Below are 22,188 nucleotides of genomic sequence, written 5' to 3'. Positions count from 1 at the left end.
AGGCACAAAGCTCTTCTCATGCTTCTGAGGCAAATTGCCTCATGACCAATCGTTCATTCGGGGCTGGGGGCTAAGTGTCGCCACGCTGCACACCTCTCCACCTTTCATCTCATGATCAATGCATGGTCAAAGAAGAAAGCATCGAATTCCGCAATAAAACTGTGCATCATCTAAAAAATGTGTCATGCCCAAAGCCACTGCTGCGATTGTCAACATCCTGTCTTAAGAGCCGGTGCTATCATCTTTGGAACGCCAGACTACAGAGGCGTCACAAAAGTGTGGCCTGTTTAACGCCCAAGCGTCTGTGCGTGCACTTTCCAGCACGTCAACAGCCCCAAGTGGTACGTGGCCATGGCGACCGGTGACCTCCCCAGTGTCACGAACCGCCCAGAGTGTCACCAGCTGGCCCCGGTGACTTCCCCAGTGTCACGAGCCGCCGAGAGGGTCACCAGCCGCCCCGCTGGTCCCGGTGACTTCCCCAGTGTCACGAGCCGCCGAGAGGGTCGCCGGCCGCCCCGCTGGTCCCGGTGACTTGCCCAGTGTCACGAGCCGCCGAGAGGGTCACCGGCCGCCCCGCTGGTCCCGGTGACTTGCCCAGTGTCACGAGCCGTCGAGAGGGTCACCGGCCGCCCCGCTGGTCCCGGTGACTTCCCCAGTGTCACGAGCCACCCAGAGGGTCACCGACCGCCCCGCTGGTCCCGGTGACTTGCCCAGTGTCACGAGCCGCCGAGACGGTCACCGGCCGCCCCGCTGGTTCCGGCGAACTCCCGAGTGTCACGAGCCACCGAGAGTGCAGCCGATTTCACGATATTAGTGCTACAACAGACACTCCTGCCGACCAGAGTGCTACGACAATACTTCTACTGCCAATACTTATACATGGCATTAGTGCAATGCAACAAAATTTATGCTGCAAAAACGTATACACGTAACTATTTCTACTGCAAACACTTATGCAGTCATTCCCTATACATGACTTCACTATTGCTGTAAAGGCTTATGCGTGACATGAGTGCTGCACCACAAAACTTATCCGTCAAAAACTTATATCCGTCACAACCTCTCCGGAAAAATTGAGGGGCATTTGTTTATACACGGCAATACTTCTACTGCACAGACTTATACGCGACATTAGTGCTATTGCAGATTTGTGGCAAGTCTTTGTTGTAGAAGTAATGGCTGGTGTATGTTTTTGCAGTGTAAGTTTTGTCGTGTACTATTTCATGTGGTGCATGCGTTTGTGCAGTAGAAGTAATGTCGCGTACAACTGATGTCGTAGCACTGCTGTCAGCAGGCACTTAAGCCGCAGTACTGGCGACGTGACACCCGAGCCGCCTGCCGCAGAGCCGCCGAACGGTCAGCGGCCGACACCGGCTAATGGCAGCCGGTCTCGGCCACGGTCCCGCCTGGCAGCCCGTCTGTTGGCGAACGGCACCGGGGCACCGTCAAAGACTGCTCGTCACCGGATCCCTGTAATCCGGCCGCTGGCGCTCAATGGGTGGCGCGCCCCGCGTCTAACCAGCATCTGTATATGCCCCTCCCCCTCCCCCCCCCCCCCCACCCCACGGCGCCTCGGAGAGCTCGCGGCCCAGTCACGTGACCTCGCGGTCACGACGTGCGAGGGTCCGCCCCGCGCCGCCGATAAGCTCCCGGGCGTCGCTGTTCCTCCCAATGAGGGCTGCTGTTGATGTCGAGTTCAGTACACGCACATAGACATTTGCATTTGCACACATATGCATTCGCGTGAAATGTTACATAAGAGAGTGGTTCACAATGCATTGAAATGGTGCGGTACACGCAACGCGCAGACTTTGTCGAACCATGTAGTTTGAGTACATTCTCGGATTTCCTACGCGCATTCACGACTTGCGGTGCCGCATTGATGATTGCTTTAGACTTATAATAAAACTAAATATACTGGAAATGTAGGAACTGTAATGTTCTCAGTTTCTAGGATATCCTTCAAACGCCTCGCTTCTTCTAACCTTCATGCACTGGCGCAATAGATCACAGCTTCTAACTAGGCAGTCCATAAAAGACATGCTTTGAACGAGCAAGAAATGGCAAATGCTTGACTTCCGAAGTTTTTTCGATGGCAAAGCTGTTAAGCGCTTTCTTTATAAATTTACTCCCAATAGTTTGTATGGGTGGCTCTGGGTTCATAGCACCCGCTAAGCATAGCTTGTTGCGTGTATCCCGAACCCACCACCCAAGTCGTGCCTTCTAGTTCAACGGATAATTTTGTCTCCGTCCTTGCGCCAACAGGACTGCGGAGGGTTTTACGTGCCGCACAATGCTGCGACACGGTCGCCCCGGGCCAGGTTTGACAATCGCTGGCTAGTTGTCAGCTGATCGTTCCATTTCAGTCGGGCCAAACAATGCGCCCGCTCTGGGACTGGCACCCAGTGCCGCTGGATTACGAGTCCATCTTCTCTCCCCTAGACCACGGATGCGACACGGGCTCGCACGCTAGACACGGAGGCGGCGCTCACGAACATAATCACCAAACGAACCAAGTCGTTTCCACAAAAAAATCCGCTCCAATACATAAAAACCATGAAAATCTTATCGTTAAACTATCGGAGATACGCAGAGAAGTCCGCTCTACAACAAAACGGATTAACCTGAACAACCGCGCATATTAAGACCCAGTACCGCAGCATTTACTGTCTTCCTAATCCTTCTCAGCGAATGGAATTCAAAACCAAGCACTTACATAAAAGGAACCCTGGACTAGAAGCTCCCAAGAAATATCGTGTCTTTCCTTTTCCGCATCCATGCCGCACGGAAGAATACCGTGATTTGTCGAAAAATCATAAGCCGAATATTTCACTTCGTCTCGTCGCATCTGTCAGCGGTGGTTTTCAGACAATCCGTTGCAGACTCTTCGCAAAATTTACAATTCGGATTACGTCTCTATTCGCTGCTCACTTGCCTGCCTCACTACCATGTCTCCAGAGGGTGAATGCTATATAACCGGCTAGGCTTCTCCCAGGTAGTATAAATGTGATGAATCTGGACGGCACTGTTCACAAACAAACAAACAATGCATAGTTTGGTAACGAGAATTATAGATGAAAACTTGATACAAAATGCCTACCTCGTATGAGCACAGATGATTGCACAAAATGTCCAACCCATATTTTTAACCATAACGTTAACTAATTAATTAATTCCATCCAGTGTTTTGGATCACATTGTCCAGCCAAATAGAGTGTAAGACCTGATGATGTCATACGATACATCAGTGACCATTTCGGAATCTGGGCACATGCAGGAGCTCACGCACAAAATTCAATTGCATAAAATCATTGCACATCACGCCAGTGTTTCTTTCACTCTGAACCACGCCGCACGAAATGTACCTACTCCATGTATGATTCCCTTTTTGCAGCACAACCAGCTGAAAGCCGTACCGCATTGCTGTACTTCAAATCCTTGACCGTCCCATCATACTGCGGAACAATCCAGCCTATCCCGTGGCTGCTAAGAAAGCGATCTTTGTGTTACAAACGTGGAGAGCGGCGCGTCTATGTTCTGGTCAATAGTCGTTTGAGCGTGGTGTGGCTAAATTTCCCTCCCTTGCAGTGAGAAAGGATGCCCCCGAACACCGAGTCATCTCTGACGCTTGTGCTGTACAATCTTGAGTTCATGCTTTATCAGGATCACGAAGAAGTTGAAGAAAGGCGAAACGAAGACATTACGGACATGCAGAACTACTGTTTATATACGACGAGCTGTGCGACTTAATAAACGCCTGCGTAAGATCGAACGGTTTGCACCGCTTTCAGGTAGCATAGACCTGTGGTCCTAGTTTTGAGCACATGGCAGTTAGGCCAGCCCTGGATGTCCCAGCGTATCCAGCTTGGAGTAGCTTGCTACTCATGCGTTATGGTACTGGAAGGAAAATGCACACAGAAGGACGCAGTGCATACCATAAATCGTAACCTCTGTCCACGGATATTTTAAAAACAAAAAAACGAGAGGTCCGTGACCAGTTCGATTAACACCTTAGAAGCGGACGCTAGAGAGCGTGCGGGCCACAGAGGAACGCACAGTAGACCAGCACGCGGCAGAGGAGCATAGCAGAACAAATTCCAATTTTAAAGTGGAAAGCACATTACAGACAAAAGACAGCGCGAAACTGGCAATATTTAAATCGCTGTACATCTGCAATCTCTGTCCAGTGCTTAAAACACACACGTCGTGTTGGGGTTTGGTTAAAGAATCGTTTTTGGGTTATACACGTTCATCAATATTTTGCCATCTAGTGGTTAAGTTGAACACTGACGACAGCTGGCCAGTTGCTTTTCATCCTTATTGTCGGCACGAATCTTGGAAGCCTTTCGGATTAGCAGCATGTATTTCCGGCGGCCCACAGCGCAGCACAGTGTACTGGATGTTACGACTGTACAGCCTGGATGGCTGAAGTGTTGGTGATGTTCTTGCAATGTCTGCGATGTCTGATGTTCGTTAAGACAATTGTCTGACTGCATGCTCGATATTGGCCGTCGTGACACTCACACTAAGCCGCCTGTGCTTTGTGCAGCCCTTACCAAAGAATCATGAATGGGGTGTTAGGATGTGGGATCTCAAATTATTCATTATTTCGAAACATTTTTAACGACAGTGTCTGGACAGATGCATAGCGTTCTCTGCGTTGCATGCGCATTATTTTTCTGCTTAACCTTGCTAACTCGTGACCACCAGCACCGCTTCGTAACGCCGGACTTTCACAGCATAACCCGTGCTGGCTTGAAGACTTGCGTAACCAGGAACTCCTGTTATATTTAGTGTCGGTTGTTTTCAGTATGAAAGCTCTCATGTCATAACGAAACTATGCGTGGTGAATGATGCCCGCACGGAGATAAATGCCGTAAAGTCAAGTTCTTGGAAGGTTTGAGTGACCTTTGTTTTGTACCCATCAATGCAACGTTTTAAAGGACAATATCGTTGCCGCATCGCGTCATGCATGTTCCTAAGCAAAATTATGTCGGCTGCAACCTAATGTTATAAACCCCTAACAAACAAACCCACCTAACACAATTGGAGATGCGTCGTACCACCAATTAGGTGCCAACCTACCGGATACTTACTTATCCAGTAGGTCTGGCACTACTTGATTTCACCAGAGCCTGCGTCATTTCCATCAAAAACACTAAAACCGTGATACTCCTGACCGATTAATTTGTACCTAGTACATCATGCCAATCTGGACATGAATTGGTGCTGTTCTTTTGCCATATGCTTGCAGTGCACCTATCTCTGGCTAATGCATGGCTATTCGGAGCCTGACGCAGGCCACATGACATTGGATCTGCGCGTTAAAACACATTGTGCAGATGCTTACCATCTGACGTACATAGATCGTGGGTCTTGTCACTTCACCGAAAGTGAGCCAGTGAGAGAAAGCCGACCCGCAGGTATCGGAACACGTTATCAATCGCACGCGCAAGACTATGTGCTACCGGTCCTCTACTCTGCCTAGGCATCAATTACAGGTACCGTAATATACTCCCAAACCTCAACAGACAACTTACAAGTCAGCTGTTACACACAGACTGTCAAGCAACAACCCGTCTGAGGCAAACATCGGATCTCAATGCACGAAGCCACCAGTTGGAGGACAAAAACCAAACGCCGCAATCCGCAGCCTGTCCGTGCTCTGGACGCTCTCCCTGTCGGGCCAGGCTACACCCGTGCTCCCTGCACTGGAGCTGGCCGTCCGTGCGGCGGCGGTCAGCGCTGGCCGCGCGAGCCGGGCGCCGCGGCCGTCACCCTGAGCCGGCGCGGCGAGCGTCGCCACCGGCGCCGCCGCCGAGCCGGCCATCGCCAGCCGAGGCCCGGCGCCATGCTGCCAATCAATAGCGGCGGTCGCGATTGGCCGTCAGCCGCCGCCCCCCGCCGCGCCGCCAGCACCCTTCATTCGCAGCCCCCATCCCCTCCCGGGCCGGGATGAAAGCGGCGGGCCGCGGCGCGCCGGCGGCTCCCGGCGCGCTCTTTGAGCGCAGCACAATGCGAGGGAGGCTCGAGTTCGGCGGCGCGCTATTGAGCGGCGCCGGGACGGCCGGAGCGCGGCGGCCGCCACCTCGCGCACCGGCCCCGCCGCCGCCCAACCACCTCCCGGTGGTGAGAACCGATCAAAATCGCGCGCCGCGCGCCGCGCCGGCCTTGGGTCGCACATCGATGCGGGAGCCGCGTCGCGATTGGCCTTCGCCGGAGAAAGGGGAGCGAAATCCGATCAGAACAGATGGGCTGGAACTTGTCGCCAGGTCGCGGCGCGCATTCAGCCCTGGATCACGCCAATGGTGAAATGGGGCGGAGGAGAGTTCGGCATCCGCAGCAGGGCCGGTGCTACCAGGCTTTGGGAGGCATTCAAACCAGACGGACATCTGGTACGTTCTCCTCCATTCGAAAGCAATTACGGTCGACAATAAACGACCCGTCACACGATACATTGCGCGACACGCCGTTCATGTACTGACATACAAGCCGCGCTTGGGGTCGTCGATTCGACTGACCGCTACCTAGACATTTTCTGTTTGACCAGCGTCCTGGCGTGATCTGATCGGCCAGCCGTGGTGCTGGACGTGAAACTGTTCAGAGCCAGAAGCCGATGTAACTATTTCTGATGTCAGCACTTATCCACTTCGCTCCCTTGTGGCATCAGCTGACCAGTGGCTCATCACGAGAGTTACGATTTGATGTGCCACGACATCGGGACACCGATTCGGCGCAAGCGTTATCCAGTACGGTTCTGGGAACACCCAAAACCTCACAGGACAAACGAACAATCCTTGCACCCAAACGGCCATCAGCACAGTGTCCATCCTCCATAGTGTTCATAGTGTTCATAGTGTCTGTAGTGCCCATCCAAGCATCCTCAAAACCTGACCAGAAATGCCAGATCCCCGACACATAAGGCGCCGCCTTAGAACTGACGCCACTTACCTGACGTGCTTGTAGCTTGTTCGCCGCAGTTCCTGCGTAATTTGCGCTATCTGCCTGTGCGTTCTTGTTCCAAAGTAAATTTTCGGCCTCCTGAAACAGACAACGCTTTAGGAGAGAAGCCAGGGTGGGAGCCGACAGGCGGCCAGCAATCAAAACACAAAGCCGGTGCAAGTGGCTGCGATAAACCACCGCTACCAAACCCACCGCAGCACGGCGCGAATGACGGCAAAACGCCACCGGTATCGGCCCAAATGAAGCGCGCTGGCTAACACAATCGGACGCACTAACTACGAGCGAGGCCGCAGGCCGAGCGAGTTTTACTTGAACTTTGAGAAAACCTTCAACTTAAGAGAGCCAACTCGGTTCGACTCAGTCCTAATCAATAGCTTTCCGGCAAATGGTTGCAGCTTCATGCGACTGGCTTCACACAGCGCAACTCTCGTAAAGCTGTATTGTATCAATTTGTATGCATTTGCTTACAAGCTGTTCGACCCAACAGGATTTGCCCACATCATCGTAAGTACAAAATTTGGCCTTCCTGACCTTTCTTCCAGCACGGGTCAACACGAATGCCAGATCTTGACGGCCAGCGTGTTGTAGCTACACGATATGCTGCAATCTAGGCAGACGAGACAGTTGACAATGGCAATGACGAAAGGATGGACAGACTGGTGCATCATCGCGCAACTACGAGCGCAAACCATGGCCCGTTTTGCGTTCGTTTTCTCTGCAACCAGAACAGGCCGGGACGCAAAACCAAGTGTACGGTGTAAGCGGATATACCATCTACAAACCGCGATGTGACGTCACCACTGTCCGATTAATGGGAACGCCAGACATCGACCAAGAGGGGACTTATGTAACCTTTGCTTGGCCGACCTCGAACACAACTCGAGTGGTATGTGTACTGTTCGCACGACCGCGAGACACCGACGCATCTCTGCCTGTCAAGCTTATGAATGAGAGATATTCCAGGGGGGCAAAACTACCTGGTAGTAAGGGTTCTCAAAGGCAATCAGCTTCATTTGCTTGCGCCTTGGTTTCATCCACATCATAATACTGATACTCTGGTCTTACTAATCAGGGTTGGCAGCGCCCTGAAATTGTTTCTCCCAGCAGGTTTTTATCGGCCGGCAGAAACTGCTCGTGGCAAAAACTGGCAGAAACCCAAGTACTCCGGCACATGTTGGAAGCGACTGGGGAGGAGTGGAGAAGTAACATATCAAAATAACCCGCCTGTGAAGCATTAGGAGTGTCAGCACGGGACGCTGAGCATCCAGACAACAATAGCAAGAATGAGAGCCGCCTGAAGATTACAAGATGTCATAATTTCTTAGAAAGATGCACGGATTAGACTGACGTTAGCAGCAATTAAGTAACAAAATAATAATAATCCATCCCTGCGATATAATCCAACTCGTACGCAAAGGTGGAAGTGAAATCTCTGGGCTCTTACTAACAGTCAGCGGGGACAGTGTCTACCAGCCGGTTAGAATCCAAGTCAGGCAAAACAAGTTGCTAGGAGTGGTGTCCCGGAAGTAGAACCAGGAGGACCTGTTACCATGTTTTTGTACCACTTCATCCCACAAGTGGTGTGCTGCCATAAAACAATGCAGTCGTTTGTCTTGACGTGGAACTATAGTACTCTCATCGCACTAATGAGACAAAATAATTCAAAGCCTAGAATGAATGCCCTAGCAACCTGGCGGGAAAACTCCTATTTCAACACGTACGAGCGAACTGAGCGTCTTGTTTTGGGAGGCCGAGCCAAAAATTTTGCATGTCAGTACGGCAAAACTACAAAAAAAGCTCCTCCTGTGATCCAGTGGAACCCATGATCTGTTGTTCTCCACACACTCATCCCCAACTCATCCCCTTTGGATCCATATTAGAGACATTGCAGCAGCATGTAGTGTCTTGACATACCACTGCACACGTCACGGGTTCGGGCGGCATTGTTTGACTGACAATGTAGATCGCAAGGGCAGCATTGCAAAAGCGTCTTGTGCCATGGCTTTCTCTTGCATTTCGTATAAAATATGAAGCATCATCTACTCCGCGTTGAAGAAGAAAATGCAAACATGCTTCAAACAAGTGACTGATGTGAGCCTCTAGCACTGAGAGAACGCAGTCAGCAGCTCGAGTCGATCTGTTGTATCCGAAGCGGAGCTGGTGTGAATGACGTACGCAAATTAGCAACCACTCATGACTCGGGAGTGTATCTGAAAACACCGGCGGAGTGTATTGGGTTGGTGTGAATGGCCATACACCACTTCCCAGCCACCTGAATATTTCCTGTGATGTTCAAGCAAGACGTTTCCAAGAAAAATGAAATCCTTGACGATAATTCTTCTTGCGAATATCCAAACTAAGCACTCCCCACTATTTGCAAAGTGATTTCCGGGAGGCTAGCGATGTTTTCGTCCACCTAAAGCGTGTAAGCATTCGATGACATCTCCTGTCGGGCGTAGGCGTAGCATATCGTCGGTTCCATAAGTCCCAAGGCACTTGAAAGAGTGAAATCTCAACGAGGAATAAGGCTAACAGAAATGTTTTTACGTTATGTAATGCTTCCCGCAGCTGCACTGAACAGCTTGGGATGAACAAGACGACCCCTGCAGATCGGGGATACTTTAACTGGTCCGCTCGGTCTGGCGTACGCAATGGTGGCGCAAAGGCGCAAAATTTGACAACTTGAGTCAAAGTGCCTATCCAGACAAGAGATGTGTGGAAATAGAAGACCACGCTGCCGCCGGAAAACGAGGAACGTCGCGCCGGGCAAAATGTACGGCGGGTCAGGGAGCCCGACCTGGCACCGCCGCCGAGCAGCCCGCAGTGGCTAGCGGTTACCGGCAATTGTTGGAAAAGCGATGACTGAACAGGAAAGGGCTCAACAAAGACAAATTTTGCAAACACTGCTAAGCCATCCACCAGACGGACCCGTCACGACTTCAACATTTGCTGTTACCCACCTACACGTAGGCGCGCGTTAAACTGAAGTTTAACGCGAAGGCTTCGATCATCATCAAACATTTTGAGCCAACAAATACATTTTCAGGTGTCAGCCGCCAGTCCAAACCCGGCCAGTCCCTCCCAGATCATCTCTATTGCAAACTGACGCCTACCCAAAGCAATTCGCCGACGGCAGGGCCACCACGGTCGCACACACTGGCCGCCTCCACCTGTGCAGCCGGCCAGGTGCCGTTCTGCGGGCCGCTGGCTGGGGGCCGCGCGCTGCGGGGAGCTTCCCAGCCGGCGGCGAAACCGGAGCCGCCGCCGCGGCGGTGCGCCGGCCACCACAAAGCGCCATTCTTCCGCCGGCCGGGCGCTTTGAAGCGCCCGACGCGGCCGGAACCGCGACATCCACCCGGCCAGGTCAATGTGCAGGGCGGTGCCGCCGCCGGTGCCGCGCCCGTCACGGCACGCAAAAACGGCCGGTGGCTAGGCCTCGGCAGCGGTCGGCGGCCAGGCCTCGGCAGCGGCCGGTGGCCAGGCCTCGGCAGCGGCCGGCGTCGCGCTCCGCCCCGGGGTACACCGCGGCTGAGCGAAGGCCGACTATTCTGTCTCGACGCCGACCAACTGCCCTGCCTGCAGCGCGCCCCAGACAAGCAGCCGTCTCACGAAACGATAGCCTGTATGCAGAATCAGCACCCAGGCGCATGCCAGTAACGGGGACGTCACGAGCAGTGCAATAGCCAGACTTCCGCCACCAGGTGACAACCAGTAAGTTTTGTTTTGACAGAACGTGACATTCTCGTCAGCCGCCAAGTGCGTCGTGGCCGATGCGTAGCAATGACCCCTGCTAAGATAGTGGACGCCGAGCTGTGGCTCGTGTCGTGGCCAATGCGCTCGACTGACCCCTGCTAAGATAGTGGACACCGAGCTGTGCCTCACGTCGTGGCCGGTGCGTCGCACTGACCCCTGCTAAGATAGTGGACGCCGAGCTGTGGTTCACGTCGTGGCCGATGCGTCGCACTGACCCCTGCTAAGATAGTGGACGCCGAGCTGTGGCTCGTGTCGTGGCCAATGCGTTCGACTGACCCCTGCTAAGATAGTGGACACCGAGCTGTGCCTCACGTCGTGGCCGGTGCGTCGCACTGACCCCTGCTAAGATAGTGGACGCCGAGCTGTGGTTCACGTCGTGGCCGATGCGTCGCACTGCCCCCTGCTAAGATAGTGGACGCCGAGCTGTGGCTCGTGTCGTGGCCAATGCGTTCGACTGACCCCTGCTAAGATAGTGGACACCGAGCTGTGCCTCACGTCGTGGCCGGTGCGTCGCACTGACCCCTGCTAGGATAGTGGACGCCGAGCTGTGCCTCACGTCGTGGCCGGTGCGTCGCACTGACCCCTGCTAAGATAGTGGACGCCGAGCTGTGGGTCGTGTCGTGGCCGGTGCGTCGCACTGACCCCTGCTAAGATAGTGGACGCCGAGCTGTGGTTCACGTCGTGGCCGGTGCGTCGCACTGACCCCTGCTAAGATAGTGGACACCGAGCTGTGGCTCAGGTCGTGGCCGATGCTCTGGACTGACCCCTGCTAAGATAGTGGACGCCGAGCTGTGGTTCACGTCGTGGCCGATGCGTCGCACTGACCCCTGCTAAGATAGTGGACGCCGAGCTGTGGCTCAGGTCGTGGCCGATGCTCTGGACTGACCCCTGCTAAGATAGTGGACGCCGAGCTGTGGTTCACGTCGTGGCCGATGCTCTGGACTGACCCCTGCTAAGATAGTGGACACCGAGCTGTGGCTCAGGTCGTGGCCGATGCTCTGGACTGACCCCTGCTAAGATAGTGGACACCGAGCTGTGGCTCAGGTCGTGGCCGATGCTCTGGACTGACCCCTGCTAAGATAGTGGACGCCGAGCTGTGGTTCACGTCGTGGCCGATGCGTCGCACTGACCCCTGCTAAGATAGTGGACACCGAGCTGTGGCTCAGGTCGTGGCCGATGCTCTGGACTGACCCCTGCTCAGACAGCGGACGCCGAGCTGTGGTTGACGCCCCCGCCGCGGACCGATCCGATGTGCTTACAGCACTGATCATGTGAGTTATGCCGAGCAAACAGTAAACACTCAAGCTCTAGTAAATGAACGAATCATATTTTCTTCCCAGTATATGACAAACACAGCCATTTGCTTGTCTTCTTGACGTTGATTCCCACTCCCAAACCAACTCGCCGATCACACCACAGCTGTTGGCGTGCCTTGAGCAGAAAGAGGCATCAGGAGACGGAAATGTAATCAAGAATGATAATGCATAATAACTGATCCACTTTTGTTCGCTGCAAACGCCTGTTACGACCATTCGTGTCGTGGAGTGCACATCAAACATGTTTCTAGACCTGTGTTATTGTCAACTCCAACCAATGCAGGTGGATTTAAACAGCAGCTATAGTTTATTTTAATTCTCTTATTGGCAAAACGAAACGAATCGTTCTCAAAAGTACATAGTCCGGGATTTCCCTGCACATGATAGTATTAATCTTAGTTACAACGAAATGATGGCAATTTTACTGAGGCAATTCAGACGGCATGTGCAATTCAGATGTCATGTGCAGGTGCACAAAAATAAGGACCGCATATACGATGCAAAGATACGCCTAAAATTATCTCAGATGACAAGACACGCATTGAAACGAAACGCACACTCGTTTTAGGTGTAAGCCGATCGCGTGAATTTCTTAACCGGGGTGTTTTCACCATGCAACGTTTAGATGCAGCCCGCAATCTGGTCCCGCCCATAGCATACGTGCCCGTCCCGACAGCTCAGTTGGTTAGCGGACTAACGCTCCGATTCACCCACTCGTGGCAGGGTGGGTTCGGGTCGTTTCCCACGCTCGGCACGTGCCCCTGATTGGGCTGGCCTGCGGCCGGTGGCTGCGGCCGCACCAAACGTCACGTTACGTCAGAGGTTAGGACGGATCATGCCGAGCATTGCGGGACATAAAGCCTTCACACCAAAATTCTGATGCTAGCTTGGAATTCAACGATCGGATGGAGGGTTCGAGCTCAGGCAGTACACACTGTTAAGAGTGGGCAATTATCTCAGAAAACCATCTTGTCAAAGGGATTGGGACTAAACCTATTTTTCAAAAAATCCATACCGTACCAGAAGCCACCGAACAGATGCTCTCACAATCAATGATTTCTGAGTTGACCGTTCGCTTCGCCATGCGAAGAAGCGATGCTGTTGACGTCGGTGGCGGCAGCCCCCGCCCCCCCCCCCCCCCCTCCCCCCGTCCCTGTGCCCACCTGCCAAGGACGTAACGCTGAATCGTGTCTCAGCAATATCAAACTCGGTTAACGCAGGCAAGTAGCCAGAATTTTCCTCAGGGCTGGGACAAATGCCTATTTTTCCGAACTCCTACGAATTCACTGAATCGAACTGCTGCTGCGAAACCAGTCAGCATCGGCCAGGGGTGGAGCTTTTAGTTTTTCATGGGGCGAACCGACTTAACTTGCCCACCCCATTTCCGAGCCGCATTTCTTAACAAATTTTGTCCATTTGACTCTGTGGTCATAATTTTGACTTCATACCAGAGTCATTAAGCTGCTTGTTTTCGGTATTAGGAGCTCAAAGTTCTTAGGTTGATTCAACAATCTTCGATATATGTAAGGAGGTACTGATTAAACGGCATGGTAGTGCTTAACAGCAAGTATATTAACGATGCTCAATATTGCGAGCTGCGCTCACCCTCATAAAGGCCCACCTCGTGAGGATGAGCACGGGACAGCAGATGGACGTTTGTGTTTTCGTAATATTTGTTCAAAGACGTCGTATAAATTCTGAAAACGTAAAAGTCCGAATTTGCATCCTGTTTGGTTCAAAGACGAATTGTCGTATTGAGAAGAACCTGTCACTATTTGGCCACATCGCATGCTTGTGATAGTGGACACCGCATATGCCTACCAATGGTGTCGCTTCGAGACTGCTCCAGGAGGCTGCGGGAAGGCAGCGGCGATCCCAAATGGCTGTTGGGTTCCTCCAGGAAGTACCAGCCACTGGGACTACGCAAGACACTTTACTGAATGATGTGAGGCCAGTGCTCCAGAACTGTCTAGATTGTATGGTCTCATTCTGCTTGCAATCGACAGATGCCGACAGGGATGCATCCCGAGGGTGGAAGGTGGAAGGAGTCAGGTGAAGGCGAGGTAGGAGGAAGGTGGAAGGTGAGGTAGAAGGTGTCGGGCCATGCCACCCGCCCTTGGGCCCCTCATGAGCCAGCCCTCTGGGTTCCTCCAAAACTTCATCTTGAAACAACACAGCCTTTATTCCCAAGAGGCACACAACTTGAGGGACACCGCAAAGGGTCCCAAATTTTCATTTTCGGGAGGCCGCAAACTCCAGGGGCGCTACTATATATGTGTTTTATTCGTTTGACTGAATTCTGCATCACCCCTTGCGGAAAAAAAACACTTAAGCCATTATATCCGACACCATAACCCTTATTTGAGAGACGCTTTATTCCCGAGGACACCACGAAGAGCCGCAAACCTTCATTTTCAACAGGCAAAAAATGTCGCGCCTCACACCCCGAAGGAAATCCTGAAACAAGTCCTTAGGCAAGGCGCATCAAAACCTTGGCGATTTTCAAAAGATATTTTTGTACGTGTCACTATAACAAAATTTCTGACCGGTCCGTTCATCGACGTTCGACAAAGTGGCACCGATATTTTTCGGTTTGTGTAGTCATAACCTTCTTTCCGGAGACCTCATAACCTTCTTTCCGCCTAATTCCAAGGGGCACTTCGAAGAATCCTAAAACATTTATTGTTGATATAAAACAACTTTCAGGAGAAATTGCAATGCCTGTGGCGCTCAATTGATGAAATCATGGATGGGCCCATTTGGCAAAGGGACACCGAAACCTTCACCTCGTAGCACCAAACAGTTACTACTATACTATACTAATCTACTATAGGCGACAAGTTCAAGTGGTCAATGAAAGGGTCTCGAAACCTCAAGTTTAAGGGACACCACGATGTATTTATTTTCCATCCTGACCAAATTCGGGATCGACAGCTTCCGTAAATGATCTCACAAAACTTCCCATGAGGAATATCATAAGCATTATTTAAGCAGACACGCCATTCCAGGGGCACCACAACGGGCCTCAAATCGTTTGTTTTTAAGAGACAGCAAAGTTCATTGTCACCACACTTTTCGCGCCAACCCATGGGCCTTATCCGGATTCGGCGATGGGTTACCAAAACACTATTTTGGGGCGCCATAGCCTTTATTTTTAGCAGACACCGAACCTACACGGGTCATTCCAGGCAACCGGATATAAAGATCATCAACCTGCCTTCCACGCTCACGAAATTCTAAGCCGGACCTCTTGTCGAAGAGATGCCCGGTGCCTTCACTTCGGGCATTACGACCTGATTTTGAAGAGGCACCCACCTCTAGGGAGGCACCAGGAAGGCCCCCAAAACATTTAATTTAAAGTGGCGTCAAACTCCAGAGGGCGCAAAACTTGTACCATTTGTATTTCCATGAGGAGCCAAGGGCGCCACTATCGGAGGGACAAAGATACCTGACATACCTTAGGTCGTAAGGTCCCAAGGTCCCGCGGAGCCCTCTGGGCCCCGAAGGAACGACTATCAAGGGTCCGATCGAAAGGTCCGAAGGGCAGGCCGGGGGATGAAGGGACCTCGGGCAGTAGGCAATACCGAACACTGTCCCGCGCCGGTCTTGACCGTCGGGCCTCTTTCCCAAGTCGGGGTAGGGCCGGGCCGGCAAATGTTGATCCGAAAGATCGTACATTGGTCCGGCCCCTGTGCTGATCAAGGCTCACAGAGCCAACACGGGGACCGGGTCGGCAATAAGCCCACAGTCGGCAATGGGCACATTTGCTGAAAGGGGACAGGAGCGGGACCTCGAATGTCAAAAGGCCTCTTGCGCTGGCCAGGACCCTCCTGTCAATGTCAGGAGACATGAAAAATGATGATGCAGCGATAAGCACTCACAACGAGACAGCGCCCTGTGCCAGCCAGAGGTAGCGGGACTGAACGAGGGACCCTCCGCGCCGCTTCAGCCAACAGGCAGGGGTCGATAAGCAGAATTAGTGTTTCGGTGCCAATTAGGCATTGGACTCCATGCGCCGGTAACGGATCCTTTTGTATCCGTGAGGATCCTGCGTCGGTCCTGTGTCGGATGTCCAGGTCAGAGGGCCTGCCGCATTAGAGATGGGACCGGTGCATGATGTACCCCTCTGAAGGCCTCTCGATCGACCAGGGCAGCCCGGTCCTCGCATCACCAGAATACCAGTCGCTAATTATTCCTGGCCGGGACGAAAGAGCCTTTGAGCTCCTGACGTGGACAATTCCTATACGCGATTTCAAAGCAGACTCTCAGCACGGAATCAGGGGTTACAGCATCACAAGCAACCGAGATTGCGCTGTCGCGTCATAAGTCACTGGCGTTGTACATGCTAACAATAGATTTAACAAGCTTTAAGCGCGCTGCCAGGTCTTTTTTCGTGCGATGGAGTTGTCATGCAATGTTTATGCGTGTACGCATTCATATGTTTTTATCCCTTATCACTTTCCGTTGTTTTTGACATACAGTTTTATCTCTCAGACTAATGACACGCAAAAACCACGCATGTATGTGGAGTGTCAGTTGATGTCAAATAAATAAACGAATAAATAAATAGAACAATGTGAAAATACGCAGGTGATTGTGTCCGAAGTACGTACGCGTTACGTCTTGCGTGTTGTGTCTACTTCGCATTACAAGATATGCTTTTTGGCAAGCTTCTACCATGGACTATGTTATACTACAGCTATATTATCGTTGGAACGCAAGACGATTTTGCGTGTCGGGGGTGTAGTACACCTACTATCCTAGGTTTTTATTACATAAAACTCACATTGTTTACGCATCGTTCGTGGCATATTCCTTAATCAGAATGAAAAAATCGTGCTCCTTCCAGACACTCAAAACTTAGAGCACAATATTTGAATATTTGCATGTCAGTGACACAAAACATGTCACCCATATTCCAGGAAGCTGGCGATATGTTCTAGTTTAAGAAAGAGTATCCCGTCAAAAGTCCGCAAAATTGTAGCGGTTTGGCCGCTTTCTGCACCCACCACCATTTCAATATTTGCGTCATGACATGCCACTCGAGTGGCATTACGAGTTAGAAAATGCGCACAAGTTCTTTTTTGCGCTTGACCATTCACTGTGGGGTTCGATTCCCGCGGTACCCACCCTTTCTGCCAGGATAAGAGGCAGGCGTCGCCATATAGTCTCAGAGCGTCGTAAAGCCCAATGACGCACATTCACGGTGTGGTTAGCTACTTACAAGAAACAACTTTTTCGGATTTCGTCTGACGTAAATTATGTGATATTGTGTGAAATAAGTGTCTTTTATACCAGATTCTTTAATACCACATTGTTACCAGATTTAATACCAGATTACGATATCTTTAACACCAGATTGTTAGTCCCTGCAAAACCTTAACTTATCTTTGTTTCAGAGAACTGAAAGGGTATCGGGAGACAAGTCTCGCGTTGTGAAGGCTGAACAAAATACAGCGGCGGTCCAGATTACTATCGGGGGACCCATCCCAACATTTGAAGGAAGCTCAAAATTGGGGGACCATGGCCCCCTAAACAGATACAAAGTTTCACCCCAGGCATCTAGTGCAAGCCATAAGGTTCAGGGAGGCCATGACCCCCGTGGTCTGCCACGACCATGTCCATGAGTAAGTATTTGCGTGCAAGCTGTTTAACACTCATAGATGACTTCGACACCTGTGCAATCCTATTCTATGCACTCGACACATCAGATAGAGATTAATCCGCTGTGGTTCGTGATTGCTTTGCTGCACAAAGAGCCGGCACCGTTGCCCTTGGCACAGCACCACCTCTAGCCTCCTAATTTTGTTCGCCTCTCAGTGATGCACAGCGAGTCTTAATTTTGTGTTCTAAAATGGTGGCGTATGTGTCCATTGGCAGTTCCCTGCCTGTGGATATGCTATATGCATCGTTGCACTGATTTAAGAAAGACCTTCAGATCCCAGTATTTCATGATGATGAACACAGCTCGAAAGACCTTCAGTTTGCTAAGAGGTACTGGTTAAAGGAACTGTTCCACACTTGTATGGGGTTTTGAGCTGGTACACACATTTATAAGATCATCCAGTACATTTACAGGCCTGCCTTTCTTGAAACTTAAATCTGCACATTTTATCTTTCCCACGTACGCTATATACACTGAAAGTATCTCCAAGCTTAGTGTCAAAACACTTCCCTGTTCACGCACGTTGTGACTGACACAGGTATCGGGGGGACGTGAAACCAAGTCGTGGATTGCCACGAAAGCTGAACCCGCCGTAAGCGTCAACTTCTTGGCAATCCGTGCCGCCACCCGTGCTGCACGTCTGGTTAACATGTGTGCAAAGACGGATAGACGGGAAGACGTTCGCTCTTGATCATCTGTTCGTAGATGACTTTTATAGCTCCGTGGAACTTCAACTCTCAACACGCGATAGTTGGGGCTCAAATTGACCTCGCGAAGGTTTTTCAGAATTATTTCCGAACGACGTAGCGTACCCGCGCAACATATTGCACAGCTGTAGAGAATTGGATAACGGATCGTTTGATGTAAAATCAGGTGTACCTTATATGGTCGCTGACCTACGGCAGGTCGAAGTCCGGCCATGGCTGTCAGCGACGGTCATTTCTAGGGAATCGTTCAATGCGATGCGACAACGGAGTATCGGACGAAGCCATACATATATGAGATAGCTTCTTGGGCAATAAACCAATACAAGCTAGAATTACAACTAACCTCACTCACCTAGGACCAGGTAGGAAGGTCAGAACGCGGTCAAAACTAACCTGCCTCAAGAGCTTAGCTTTATGGGGTTAGTTTCTGGTGTATATTTCGATTTTTTTAATGACGGGGAACGCAACAGTCATGTCCCATGGACTTGCTAAGTGTAAGAATACGTCACTCACCTAAAATGACCCAGGTCAACATTTTTGGGGAACGTGGCGCTTAGCATTATCCCTGACGCCTATAACAATGACAAATTGGAGTGATATCGTAGGTATTTGTTTAATTTGACCTTATAAAGGTTAAACAAGGTCAATGAGCTCAATGGCCTTTTGCTTAGAACAGGTATCTACTTTCGCGGCGGCCGCATAAGGAGTTTTGGGGGACTTACGACACCAATCTCGAGTTTGACCTTGTTTGACCTTTTTGACCATACGGTCTACCTAGAAACCTGAAATTTTGACACAAGTGAACTCTCACGTACAGGTACCCTATGAATTTGGTGTCTCTAGCTATGTTGGTTTTTGAGATCTCAGGGGGGAGGTGAACTGATTCCCACCCGAGCCAAGGGCATTCAGCCAGCCACCCCGGCGTGTGTCTAAACGCCAATCTGGATTTCTCACCATAATTAAGTGCAAAACTAACATTGTTTCACTCTTATCTTCTGCATGTTGACAACAATCGCGTGACCAACTATTTGATGAGGTATGTTTTGCGCCTACCATCACTTTGCAATGCACTCCGAAACGGTTGGCACTAGTTATACGGAGGTTTTGGCGCTCCTCCAAGTGTTCAAAACACGATGCGTAATCGTATCAGAGCTCGAAGCGTCTAAGCTTAGGTCGAAAGAACGTCATAATGGTGAATGACAAATTCTGGCCTTTTGAGTCATCCCAGCGTGCTTGCTCGGCGAGTGGTAGAGGTGTCGAGGTGCATGCTTTAAACTCCTCAATCTGGCTTGCTCCAGCATGCATCATCATGTCCACCAAATAGTGATTACATATAGTCTGATAGCTTGCGCGACTGCGGTGTGGACTGTAAAAAACTCGGCACTACCTACTTCTCATTATCATATCTTACTGACATGATAATGGTACTCTTGCGGATATATATATATATATATATATATATATATATATATATATATATATATATATATATATGGTTTCTACAATTTAATACGAGCACAACAAATATCTGCACGCCAACGGGTCACCTAAAAAAGCACGCGACGGAACATCTTTAAAGCTCTTAATGGGAAGAATTAACAACTTAATAACTTGCGGGGGATGTGTGGATTCCATGACATTCAGTGAGGGCTTCTTTTGATGAATATGAAGCGGTTCTGACATCATAAGACTGCGGGACAAACGCTAGCTAGCTAGAGGCTTGCCTGTTAAGTTTAATATCTGCTTGTTTCATCTGACTCCGCTTCGCCAGCGATCAAAGTCCTTGATTCACGAATGCGTCCAAACCGGTCTTCTGTTCATTTGTCCCATGTCCTGTCCCACACGGGCCCAGAGGGTTAAACATGCAGGCTGCCGTGCTGTCGTGCTATGGAGCAAAGCGGGTGGCATTCAGCCAAGTTCGGAGCATGTGGCATATTGCCCACGTACTCGTGCCAAAACCGAATTTAATGAACACGAATTACGTTGATTTGTGGCTCAATATTATGAGCTGCGGCGAATTATTTGTACAGCCCGCGCGCCTCTCCAAAATGTCTTGATAGAAGCCCGCGTCTTTTAAATATATGTTAGCTTCATTTGTAGTTTCATATAGCATGCTGAAACTTTTTTCAACCATTTCTGCAGCCTCATGCACGTCTTCCAAATGGGCTACGATCACAGTAGGCCGGCGCCGATGTCGCCGCCCGTCCACCGCCTATCTCATGTAAATGACATCGAATGGCTCATTGTATGGCGGGAGCAGACACCCTTGGAACCTCGCGACCTCAGCATGCATCGTATTAGTCGCCTCGCCTTCTCACCCAGACAGGCTCTGTCCATCGTATTAGTCGCCTTGCCTTCTCACCCAGACAGGCTCCGTTCATCGAAGGGCACGTCACTACACGTGCAATAGCTTCTTAATGGTAGAAATGCGAACCCGCACAAAAATACGTGCACTCACTTGAGCCGCTTTTTGGAGGACTGCTGTGCAGGATGTGCGGGCGTTTTCCCCCCGGCTGAGGGAGAGGTGGCCTCAGGTTCTGGTTCTGCCATGTGCACGTCAGAACCCTGAAACAGCAATGGTCATAAATATGCCACAGTTGAGGCGAAGGGTCTCCCATTTAGCCAGGCACACATGTGGCGAAGCACTGCATGCCACGATGACAGTGATAGGCCAGTGTAGAAGCAATGTAGACATGTATGCAGAAAATAACTAAACACAAGCAGTCATTTTCCGCTGTTTTCAAGACAATGGCAATTCTGAATTAAGACTGGATAAAAAACCCCAGGTATTCTGACCAAGTCTTCTACATCTGTATGACTTCATCATATAAAGATGAACATGGCCAGGAATTTGCATCTTTGTCGTATTCAAAATTTGCTTCTTCAAATATTGCTAAGCCCACGGGCACTCAGAAGCTTCGCCTTTCAGCAAACGGCCTCAAAGCAGCCGCACGCCATATCGCTGACATGACTACTGCAGTTCACAACGGCGCACAAAACGCGGACAATCTCCGCGCTCATCACTTTCCGAGAGGCGCACTCTCTCCTCACCGGCAGCGAGGCGCGGAGTCTTTTCGTTCCCTTTGTCTCAAAATCCTCCAGGTCGTCATCGCCCCAGCCTGCAACATCAAACAGCGATGCGTCGCCCGCCCGCGGAGCCCGGCTCTGATTCGGTCCGGGCCGACAAACACGCGCCGGTCGTGTCATCAGTGGCTCGGCTCGGAGCCGCGCCGAGCCGGCAGCGCCGCTCGGCCTCATTATTCCGCCGCGGGCCAAACAGCCGCCGGCGTCCGCGGCAGCCACTCCGCCGATTGCACGCTGAGGCCGACGGTAAACACCCGACGGCGGCGGCGGCGACGCGCCGTCGCCATGGCGACGGCCGGGCGCGTCACCGCCAGCGGCAATCGGTGCGCCGGCGGCGTCGACGGCGGCGCCCGGCGCGCTCCTGCCGCTCGCCGCCTCCCCAGGCGCGCGGTCGGCCGTCTGGCGGTGGCTGTGGGCCTGCCCGTTCCTCTCCCTTCCCCTCCCCGGCGGCGGCGCTGGCTCGCCTTTATCCGGGCGGCCCGCAGCGGGGCGGGGGAGGCGCCCGAGCCGGCTAATTCCGCCATCAAAGCGCGCACGGCGGACCGGGTGGCACTCTGAGCCGCGTCTGCCGCCGCCGCCGGCGCCGCATCGGAAACCGATACCGGCCGCCGGCGGTCGGAGCCGCCGCTCGAGGAGCGGCGAGCCGCCGCCGGCCGGTCAGAGGGCCGCTGCTGGCGGATCAGACGTGACGCCAGCGCCT

At 51.6% G+C, this 22,188-nt stretch overlaps 1 protein-coding gene across 1 annotated transcript in view; it reads right to left on the bottom strand.

Annotated features, from left to right (window-relative positions):
• Positions 1-22,188, bottom strand: part of LOC119111629 (Fanconi anemia group J protein homolog) — a 38,666-nt gene that overhangs the window by 15,479 nt on the left and 999 nt on the right. Inside the window, exons 2-4 of the mRNA XM_037235437.1 lie at positions 21,456-21,523; positions 20,863-20,969; positions 6,952-7,041 (exon numbers count right to left, since the gene is read on the bottom strand). Of these exons, the coding sequence (XP_037091332.1) occupies positions 6,952-7,041; positions 20,863-20,954 (182 nt within the window). The 5' untranslated portion in view covers positions 20,955-20,969; positions 21,456-21,523. The remainder of the gene's footprint in view (positions 1-6,951; positions 7,042-20,862; positions 20,970-21,455; positions 21,524-22,188) is intronic.

Source organism: Pollicipes pollicipes, unplaced genomic scaffold, assembly GCF_011947565.3.
Source record: "Pollicipes pollicipes isolate AB1234 unplaced genomic scaffold, Ppol_2.1 Scaffold_7261;HRSCAF=8764_pilon_pilon_pilon, whole genome shotgun sequence".
NCBI lineage: Eukaryota > Metazoa > Arthropoda > Thecostraca > Pollicipedomorpha > Pollicipedidae > Pollicipes > Pollicipes pollicipes.
This window is presented reverse-complemented; position numbering and strand designations above follow the sequence as displayed.